Consider the following 11,559-nt stretch of genomic DNA (forward strand, 5'->3'; position numbering starts at 1 on the left):
TGTCTCTGGTCTATGTGACAATCTGTGCCATAGCTGCAAGCTTGGTGGCTTAGAGCAACGTATCTATATTACCTCACAGTTCTGGAAGGCAAGAGTCTGAGCTTGCTGGGCTCTGATCGAGGTGTCTGTGGAACTGGCTCCTTCTGGGGGTTTGCGGGGGGGGGAGGTGGCCCCATCTCACTTTCTGGCATTTGGGGTTTTGAGAGGCCACCAGCATTGCTTAGCTCACAGCTTTTCCTCTCCAGCACCTGTTTCCACTAGCCACCTCCCTCTGATAAACACCCCTCTGGATTCACTGGGATCCCCGTGGGTTCTATGTCATGTAAGATCACATACTCCCAGGTGCAGGGACTCACATATGAGTAGCATGGACCCTTATGCAGCTGACCACAGTGCATTTTCTCATTTCTGTAATCAGACCAGATTTTTCTTTGCTTTCTTTTTATTTATTTGATGTCGCTCCCTTCTCTTTACCAAATTAGTATGGCTTTTAAATAGATGACAGATGGATAAATGATTGATAGATAAATAAATGGATAGAAGGATAGATAGATGACATGATAGGTGGAGGGATAGTTAAATAATGAAGTGATAGTGACAACCAGCTTACTGGTGGTCTCAAGTCAATTACAAGTATTCTGTTGATCACTGGGCAATGTGATGAGATGGAATGGCGTGAGTACTCCTATTTTACAGGTAAGGAAACTGAGGCATAGGAAGGTCATGTAGTCATTTGTCCAAGAGTTCACAGCTGAGAATGGCAGAACTGGGTTGGGGAACCAGGCAGCCTGATGCCTCAACCCACTCTCTGACATGAGCATCTGCTCAGGTGCCCAGGTGCCCATGTGCTCATGTGATGCCAGCAGAGGCCTCACAGGAATCATAAGGATGTCAGCATTCTGACATCAGAAGGTCAGGCCTCTGAGGTGCCATTCTGAGGGGCTTCTCTTGGACCAATGCAGGGAGCTACTCATTGTCTGTTCGAGACTACGACCCCCAGCATGGGGACACAGTGAAGCACTATAAGATCCGGACACTGGACAGCGGAGGCTTCTACATCTCTCCGAGGAGCACCTTCAACAGCCTGCAGGAACTCGTGGCCCACTACAAGAGTGAGTCCTGCCCAAGGTCATGCCCCCACATTGACTGCAGAGCCCAAGCTGGTGGTCACCATTGCACAGTGCATCCCAGCTGGGATGCTATCACTAGCCACAGCTTTCACTCCTCAACACCTTGGCTGTGTTTTACAAGGGTTGTTTGGGTCTGAGGAAGGAACAAGAGGCTGGTGTAGCTAGGCAGCCCTGGATCACATGGGCCCCCACTGAGAAGGGCCTGACTCTCAGAATCCCAGTCACATGGGATTCTGCATGACAGCCAGCCTTCAGGCACTCAGAGGTTTTCCTGGCCTCACCAGGTAAACAATCACTCAGAGCAACCCTGAAGGCTTAGGCTTGTTGGACACGGGGATGGAGGTACAGTGGTAGCGTTTCTTCACGCTATGCTGTTGTACCACCTGCTGACTGGGCGGGCACTCTGTTTCAGAGGGGAAGGACGGGCTCTGCCAGAAGTTGTCAGTGCCATGTGTGTCTCCAAAACCCCAGAAGCCATGGGAGAAAGATGCCTGGGAGATTCCTCGAGAATCCCTCCAGATGGAGAAGAAACTTGGAGCTGGGCAGTTTGGAGAAGTGTGGATGGGTAAGGAGCTGGGGCCAGAGTCCACAGGGTCACGCTGGGAGGGCCCTGTCAGTGAAGGGACATCACACAGCAGAGGGACATTTAAATAATAACCCCAGAGGGCCACTCCTCAGATAACAAACCAAATTGTCTACTGGGGAATCACTGTTTTGCCTTTGTGGCCAGACTTGAGGGTCAAAGAATTTCCCTCTAGGAGTCCCAAGTCCTGGATGGTGAAGGCCCTTTATTGTGTGGAGTTAGCACACCCAGGACCTTTTAGGATGGTGAGAATGCACAGTGGTGGAGAGAACTTAGGTTTTTAGGTGAGTCCAATGCTAGTAACGGAAGACTAAGCTGTTCAGATCATGAGCCACAATGCCCAGTGACATTTCAGATTTGGTGGGGTGCCAGACCTTTCATTGGTCCTTGTCCCAATACTTTAAGAGCAGCAATTCCTATTTCATGGGGGGGTGGGTGGTCACAATTCCTGGCCCACTGTGTTAACACTCTCCCATGTGGCAGACGGGAGGGAGACAGCTTGTAGAGTTGCAAACATTTGGCCAGATAAAGTAAGTGGCTGTTTGCTTGGTTGGTTGGTTAGTTTGGTTTGGTTTTTCAAGACAGTGTTTTTTTTGTGTGTAGCCTTGTCTGTACTGGAACTAGTTATGTAGATCAGCCTGGCCTTGAACTCACCTACCTTTGCCTCCCAAGTGCTGGGATTAAAGGCATGCACATCATTGTCCCACAGTAAGTTTTAAAAACCTGTGTTTCAACTACATTTACTGATAGTCTGCTATATCAGGTGCTGAATAATGTCAGGTACTGAATGAAAGAATGAAGCCACAAGGAAATTCAAGGAGGAGAGATGGATCTGAGTAGCAAAGTAGGGGCAAATTTTTAAAAAAAACTGTCCCCTGAGACCCCATGCTGTCACCACAGGAATCCCACAGATCTGGATTTGAGCTTCCTGGCATCCAAAGCACGTGTGGAAAGAAAAGCAAATATAGAACAAGAGCCATAAAATGAAGCAGGGTGGGATGGAGCAAGAGAACAGAGTGTGGCAGGTCCCCACAGCTGAGCGGTTGAGGGACAGGCGTATGTAGGGTGGTTAGTGCATAAAAGTGAGAGCGAGGCCAGCAAGATGGCTCAGCAGGTAAAAAGACTGCAAAAGCCTGATGATCTGAATTCAATCTCCAGAGTCACGGTGGAAGGAGGGAACTGGCTGGCAAAGACTGTCCTCTGACCTACACACACACACACACACATACATACACTCACACACACATACTCACACACACATACACACATACATACACACACTCACACACACTCATACATACTCTCACACACATTCACACACATACATACACATACATTCACACTCACACACACTCATACATACACTCACACACACTCATACATATACTCACACACACTCATACATACACTCACACACACTCATACATACACTCTCACACACATTCACACACACTCATACATACACTCACACACTCACACACTCATACATACACTCACACACACACTCACACACATACTCACACACACATACACACATACATACACATACATACACTCTCACACACATACTCACACACACATACATACACATACATACACACTCACACACATACACACACATACATACACATACATACACACTCACACTCACACACACTCATACATACACTCACACATGCACTCACACACATACACACTCACACACACTCACAGTCACACACATACACATACACACACTCACACACTCACACACACCTAAAAACACACACACCTAAACACACACATACATACACACACTCACACACATACACACACATACATACACATACATACACACTCACACTCACACACACTCATACATACACTCACACATGCACTCACACACATACACACTCACACACACTCACAGTCACACACATACACATACACACACTCACACACTCACACACACCTAAAAACACACACACCTAAACACACACACATACATACACACTCACACACATACACACACATACATACACATACATACACACTCACACTCACACACACTCATACATACACTCACACATGCACTCACACACATACACACTCACACACACTCACAGTCACACACATACACATACACACACTCACACACTCACACACACCTAAAAACACACACACCTAAACACACACACATACATACACACACTCACACACACCTAAACACACACACATACCTAAACACACATATACCTAAACACACACACACACAATTAATTAATTGTTAAAAAGAAAGCAAACGCTACTATATTGAGACAGGAGGACTCAAGTGCAAGGCCAACCTGGACAACTTAGTAAGACCCTTTTTCAAAATAAAAAAGTGAAAGGGAAAGCCGGGCGTTGGTGGCACACGCCTTTAATCCCAGCACTTGGGAGGCAGAGGCAGGCGGATCTCTGTGAGTTCGAGGCCAGCCTGGTCTACAGAGCGAGTTCCAGGACAGCCTCCAAAACAATACAGAGAAACCCTGTCTCGAAAAAAAACAAAACAAAACAAAACAAAAAGTGAAAGGGGGCAGGAGACAGAACTCAGTGGTAGAGCACTTTCCTAGTATGAGGCCGTGGCTCAGACACCAGTTTGAGTGTGTACTGGGGGTGACCTTGGTGGATGACGAAGACAGAAAAGCTAGGATGGCCAGGGCAAGCAGGGTCTGTGGGGCATCGTGAATCTGGTATTCATTCCAAGGCAGTTAGACATGTGTGCAGGCCCGTGCCACAGTCTGATTAGTGGTTTAAGGTATACTACTGTTATCACTGTTATTTACAGTCCTGGGGATCAAACCCAGGGCCCTGCGTGTGCCAGGCAGTGTTGTACCACTGAGCTCCAGCACCAGCCCTGGTTTTTGAGACACGGGCTGGTCTGAAGCTGCCAGTCCTCCTACTTCACAACCTTGGTGTGAAGGTTGACAGGTGCACGCCCCGAGCCCAGATAGAAGGCTGTCTTTCACTCTTGCAGACAACCCTTCCGAGTGAGTACTTCTTTTCATTTCCACTTAGCAGAAGAGGGGCACACAGCCCAGAGCACTGAGCTGCTGCTCTGTCCAGCTGCTCTCAGCCAGGAAGCAGGGAGAGCCGCTGAGGCCAGAGCGGCACCCTCCTCTCTGTCTTATAGGACGAGGTGGGCAGGGAGGGCTCCTGCAGGGCCGCTGGATCCTAACCCCCTTCCTTGCTCCATGCTTCCTCCAGCCACCTACAACAAGCACACCAAAGTGGCAGTGAAGACCATGAAACCAGGGAGCATGTCCGTGGAGGCCTTCCTGGCAGAGGCCAACCTGATGAAGACGCTCCAGCACGACAAGCTGGTGAAGCTGCATGCTGTCGTCACTCAGGAGCCCATCTTTATTGTCACGGAGTTCATGGCCAAAGGTGCGCGGGCTAGGATGGGCTGTGGTCCAAGCAGACTTCTTTCAGACTCAAGACGACCTTGATCTGACTCTCCGGGAACTTCCAACAAGTTCTCACAAAGCACCACAGCCAGGCCAACCTCCTGGCTCACAGACTGAAACGGTGCGGAGGGGTGGTTTGTGGAGAGGAGGGGCAGGGGCTTCAGAGCAGGGAGTGGGCAGAGCCTCAGGGACAACAGGAGAGGCATGTGGCTTCCTTGTGACTTGTACCTTGGGACCTTGGTGAGGGGCTGTAAAGAAGCCCTGCTTGGAGAACTGAGGGACAGACAGGAAGCCGCGTGGAGAGAGACACCATCTTGAATGCCCCACCTCGATCTCCTCACTCCACAGCGTGCCCACCCAGCCTGCTGTGTCCAACCCACAGAATCATGGGAAATGTTCATGTTGTCACTTCGGGCTGCTAAGCTTTGGGCAACCCTACCTGTGATGTTCAGCATATCTAGGAATGTTCGGGACAGGGTTCTACTCTGTATCCCAGGCTGTCCTGGTACTCACTATGTAGCCCAGGGTAGCCTCAATCCCACAGCAGCCTTTGCCTCAGGCTCACAAGCACATGTGTCTCCACACCTGGCTTCTCAGGGTTTCTTTTTTGTTATTGTTGTTTGTTTGTGTATTTATTTTAAGACAGCTGTTTCCATAGTCATTTTCAGCCCCTGCTCATTTTTGGGTAAACATCTCATTTCTAATGTGATTTGAAATCTCAAAACCCTTTCCACTTTCCAAATTGACAACCAGCCAGCTTCCTAAAGCCAGGCCCCCGGGCACCCAGTCTCATCAGGCTGCATCAGTCAAAGTCCAGCTAGCCACCAAAGAGTCCTTTCAGAGAGACTCAGCTGTAGCCCTCAGATGCTAGGAGCATGAAGCCAACGTTTCTAACTCTAGCGCTACGGCTGAGCAGTGATGAAAGCTTGTATTCCTGGCTATTCTGCCAGCTGAAGTGGAAAGATAGCTGGAGCCCAGGAATTGGAGACCAGCTGGACAATTAGTAAGATACCATCTCAAAAAGAAAGTGGGCTGGAGATGTAGCTCAGGGGTAGAGCACTGGCTTAGCATGTGTGAGGCCCCAGGTTTGAATCCCTGTACTACAGAGACGAAAAACCTCTACCACTATGAACAAATGTTACCTAGTTTTCCTAAGGACTGGTAAACGATGTTCCTTCTCGCTCCCCTCTGCAGGAAGCCTGCTGGAGTTTCTCAAGAGTGAAGAAGGTATCAAGCAGCCATTGCCAAAACTCATTGACTTCTCAGCCCAGGTGAGCTTGTGCCAACAATACTCAGGAAAAGGTGGCATCACTTGAGTGCTCTGTGTCTTTTGTGTGAATTCTCATTCCCTCCACACGCACAGAGATTGGCTCCACGAACCAAAAACGTGCGTATGCTCAAGTCCCTTATAGAAAATAGTGTATTTAAAAATAACCTAGGCGCATTCTCCTACGTATTACTTAACACATCTCTAGTGGCTTATGGAATCCAACATAAACGCAAGTAAATAGTTGTCCTTTTGTATTATTTAGGGGATACTAATAAATTTTAAAAGTCTGTAGAGACAATGTAGAGCAATTGTTTTTAGAATGTTCTTGGTGTGTGCGTTAGTTGGATGCAGATACAGAACCCGCAGACATGAATATTCTGCATCTGGACCAATAAATACAGAGCTCACATCAAAACTACAGAATGGGAGTTTTAGAAAAGACTTATTTTTTTATTTTATGTATATGGGTACTTTGCCTACTTGTAAGTCTGCATGCCACATGCATGCCTGGTGCTCACAGATGCCAGAAGAGGGCATCAGATTGTCTAGAACTGGAGTTACAGATGGTTGTGAGCCACCATGCAGCACCGGGAACCTAACCCAGGACCTCTGAAAGAGCAGTCAGTGCTCTTCACCACTGAGCCATCTCTCCAGCTCCTGGAATAATTTGGTTGGTTGGTTGGGTTTTGGTGTGAGGCATGGAACTAGGATCTCACATGCCAGAGAAGGACTTCTACCTTTAGCTAGCCGTGGAAGTTATCCACTCTTTATGTAACAGACCACCTCAAGGCTTGGTAGCCTGAAATAATAACTTTGACTATTTCCCACGATTCTCTGGACTGCCTGTAGCAGGCGAGGTGGGCCACTCTGAACGGAGGGGACATGAGTAGCGTGTGCAAGGTGATCCTTATAATCTCGCTCCGTGGGGCCTGTCATCACTCAGTATTTCAGCACGGCTTCTGTACAGTGCTGCATCAGAGCCCCAGGAAGGTCCCAGCTGAGGAGCCAGTGGGTAAGCCTCTGTTTGCTCTGACTTGTCAACACCATGTAGGCTGGAACCAGTCACAGCAGACAAGATCAGCGTCAGTGCTGGGCGGGAGTGATGTGTCCTGGCAAGCAAGCAGAATCTGCTCACAGGACCTGAAGTGGAGGCGTGGAACCCTTAAGTGCAAAGGGCATGATGGTGAATGGCTGTGATCCTAACACTCGGGAGGCAGGAGATGGACAGTCAGGAGTCAGGCTAGGTCTGAGCTACAGACTAAAAAGAAAGGGAGGCTCTGCCGCTGGCCTAAGTTGCAGGGCTGATTAGGGAGAGGGGGTGAGTGCAACAGCAATGAAAATGGCAAACACTGCTGGCCTCATGCAGTTCGCTTGCTGGGGGATTAAATAATGGGCTCTCCTGACCAACCACCCCATGGCCACCACCCCATGGCCCGGGCTCACAGTCTGAAGAGCAAGAATCCAGCAAAGAGAAGGGGATTTGTAGGGCTTAGGGACACATCGTAATACCCGTTTTAAATAAATAAGCACAACTAAAATGACTCAGTGGGTCAGAGCTTTGCTAGGTGCACAGCATTATGGGTTCTATTCCCAATGCTGTACAAAAAAGAAAAGAAAAGAAAGAACGAAAGATTCTTTCTCACCCCCCTGCCACACACAGCACAAATGCTGTTTTTCTCCAACCCTGTCTCATGTGGGAAAACATGGCCGACAGTGCTGCTGTGGGAAGGCACAGCTTGGTCCAGGAGCCATCAGAGAAGGATTCACCAGGAAGTGGCCTCTAGGAAGAGCCTGGGGATTAGAAATCCTGCACATGCAGACAAGTAGGAAAAGGGGTCTAGACAAAAGAAACAGCCAGTACAAAAGTCCAAAGAGAAGATGAAGGGGCTGAACCTGGGCAGCCAGAACCTCGAGAGTGTGGCACAGATATGGCATGTAGCCCAGGGGGAGCTGAGGGAGCTTGCAGCTGAGTCTAAGGTTGAGCCTGATGGAGAGGCCCAGGTCAGAGCTCATTTGAGTATGCAAATACCAGGGGCCCAGAACCACTGGCAAGGTCGAACCAGAGGCTCTACTTTCAGAGTCCTGAATGCCAGAGGCATATGGAAATCAAGGCCTGGCACTTCCATCTTGGTGGGCCCCCAGGCCTCCTGGAAACAATGGTGTGGCCTGTTACTAAAGTATAACCACCAGCCAGCAGGAGCCTTGCTGGACAAGGGTCAAAAGCTGCAGCAAGAGCTACTTTGGGGGCTGAGGATATAGCTGGGTCAGTAGAGAGCTTGCCCAGCACACATGAAGTCCGGCCCCACATAAACTAGATACGGTGGTGCACATCTGTAATCTGAACATTGAGAGGTAGAAGCCGGAGGACCAGATATCCAAAGTTAAGTTATCCTTGGTCATTTAGTGACTTCTAGGTCAGCCTGCTGCATGAGACTGTCTCAAAAAATAGAGCTACTCTCTCCCTGTTTCACAGATGAGGGAAACAAACAAGGCCAGGGATATTCTGGTCTTGGTATACACAAAAGCAGAGGCTGATTCTGAGTCCAGGGTGAACAGGATGCTACCTGGGGACCTGGTTTTGTGACCTCAGTCCTCCTCTGCTTCTCTCTCTCCCTGTCTAATGGGGGAAATTGCATCACAAATGTAGCTTTCAAGTTTGGAATCTGGTTTTAACCCCAGATTTTATATAATAGATTTTTAAATGTCTTAAGAGAGCTATTTCTGGACTGGAGAGATAGCTCATCAGTTAAGAACACTGGCTGTATTTCCAGAGAACCCGGGCTCAATTTCCAGCACCCACATGGCAGCTTACAACTGTCTGTAACTCCAACTCCAGGGGATCTGACACCCTCATACACACATGCATGCAGGCAAAACACTAATATACTTAAAATAAGAATAAATATATTTTAGAGAAAGAGAGCTATTCCTATTGAAGTTGTCGGAGAGTTGCCTTATTTGTGACCTTCCTCTTGTCTGACCACTCCTAGAAAACCTGAAAACAAGTCCTGGGCTAGAGGCTGGGGATGTAGCTCAGGGTAGAACACTTGCCCAGTGTGCAGGTCCTGGGTTTAATTTCCAGCAGAATACACACATATACACAAAAGAATCTGTTAACCAGTTCTTCTGGGACTCCCTGATGCTCTGGGAAGCAGATTCAAGTTCTCCTACCTGACTTCATGGGGATCTGCCTGGTGGTTTTAAAATCTCATTGGCTAATCGCCATCAATTCACCTATCCTTACACAGTTGACAAACATTTGAGAAGCAACATTATACAAGTGTAGGATTTGAGTGACTTACAGTGAGTTTGTGTTGGTCCCAGCTCTGCCAGCAAGGCTCTGAGCAAGACACTGGGCCACTCTGTGGCATTACTAGCCACCTCTGTAAGTGCCTACTGTATGAAAGACTATACTTACCTGTGGTACAAGCTTCAAGGTTAATCTCCCTATGAGTCCTGGGAGATAGGCTTGAGGTCACAGAGCTTGGAGATCATGATGAGCTGGTCCAATCCTGGAGCATTCAGCCATGATACTCCATTATGTTCCAAGTACAGTTAGTATTCCTGCCCCATTGAGCTCACATAAGAACCAGTGGCGTGTAAGTGTCAGCCAATGGGAAAGCACTAGGCACAGAGGGTGAGTGGACTCAGCAAAGCCATAGCTCACGGCCCTGGTTCTGGAACTTTCATGTTATGCAGCTATGAATTGGTTATTTACTTCTCTGGGCTTTCATTTTCCCTCCTACCTCCCCAAGCCTATAGGGGGAAAAAACAAAAAACAAACAAAAACCTGTTTATAAGTTTATAATAAATAAGCTGCAGTATCATCCTAATAGCCTTTGCTGTTCTTTTAAGCATACCCTATAAATTTTCCACACTCTTTAGGTCAAAACTGGTCTCACTCCACTACCTCTATTTCAGACAAAAATGAATATTGAGATTGCATTCAGAAAGTTGGGTCTGTGTCCAGTGCCTTTGGCGCCCCCTGCTGTTCATTATTTGCAAGTGCACTACCTGGTCCCTTCAGGCTTTGTAGTTTACTGGCCAGCCCTGCTTTGATCTGTCTGATCAGACTCTGCCACTCTGGGTTCCCTAGATAATCTCATCTGATAGTTCAGTCTGGGCTCTCTAGAGTCAGCCGGGATTGAAGCTGATACTCAGGACAAGTATCTCTGGAAAGTGGATCGTGATGATTCTACCTTCACAAAGCTCCGATATAGTTTTGTAAACTACGTGCTGCTTTCTAGACGGCCAAGATTCATCTTCCACCGCTTTTGTTCTAACCTGTGTAAGCAAGAAAATCTCTAAGTCACGGCCATTTACATTTCTACCAGAAGCTTCTAGAATAAGCATTCTTCACACTGGCCTCATTCCATGGGCTGGCCAGCTCATCCCAGTTGAGATGTAGCGCTTCAGGTCGGTCCACCCCAACATCTACTCCACTTAGGAGCTGCCAGAGCATGTGGAAAGGCTGGTGTTGCAGGACCAGATCCAGATCAGAGATGGAAACCTAAAGCATGGCTCTGACTGAAGATGGCAGCAGCCTCCAGCATCTGATGCAGGACCATGGAGCAGCTCCAAGGAGCCTGAGAAACCCATGGAGGCTCACGGGGAGATGCATCAGTGCAGGAGGAGTCTGAAGAGCCCATGCTCTCTGTGGAACAACTTTTAAAGGGCAGATCCTATGGGAAGATGCTTTTAAAGGGTGGACTCATGAAATTGGAAGCTGGCAGAGCAGAACCACGCATGGAGAATGACGAAACTAAGATGTAGAGATGAAGGGTATGGGAGCAATGGGAGAGAGTGCCACAGCGTCTGCCACCGCTGCTTACCCTTGTGGGCAAGGAGAGTGCGTTGGCGCTGAAGCACTGCCTGCGGGCTGCAAGCACAATTGTGCCCAGGGAGCCTCCGGCCTGCCAGCATCGGTAGCAGGGAGGTGTGCGGTGGACTGGAGTTCTCTCGGATCCTGCCCCTGGATACCCTGCCTAACCACAAGATCACCCTGACTCTGAGCAACAGCCAGATATCCAAAACAAGTCTCAGTGATGGTCCAATATTTATGGTGCTTCAGAAACCAGATGCCTTGAACCAAACAATGACCCATTGCACGCTGTGTGACACACTGCAGGCCACTTCAACAAATATGAGATG

General features: G+C 48.4%; 1 protein-coding gene across 1 annotated transcript in view; it reads left to right on the forward strand.

Moving 5' to 3' along the window:
- Positions 1-11,559, forward strand: part of Hck (HCK proto-oncogene, Src family tyrosine kinase) — a 48,176-nt gene that overhangs the window by 25,579 nt on the left and 11,038 nt on the right. Inside the window, exons 7-10 of the mRNA XM_040746513.1 lie at positions 963-1,112; positions 1,543-1,695; positions 4,939-5,118; positions 6,333-6,409. Of these exons, the coding sequence (XP_040602447.1) occupies positions 963-1,112; positions 1,543-1,695; positions 4,939-5,118; positions 6,333-6,409 (560 nt within the window). The remainder of the gene's footprint in view (positions 1-962; positions 1,113-1,542; positions 1,696-4,938; positions 5,119-6,332; positions 6,410-11,559) is intronic.

This window comes from Mesocricetus auratus, unplaced genomic scaffold (genome assembly GCF_017639785.1).
Source record: "Mesocricetus auratus isolate SY011 unplaced genomic scaffold, BCM_Maur_2.0 Super-Scaffold_100004, whole genome shotgun sequence".
NCBI lineage: Eukaryota > Metazoa > Chordata > Mammalia > Rodentia > Cricetidae > Mesocricetus > Mesocricetus auratus.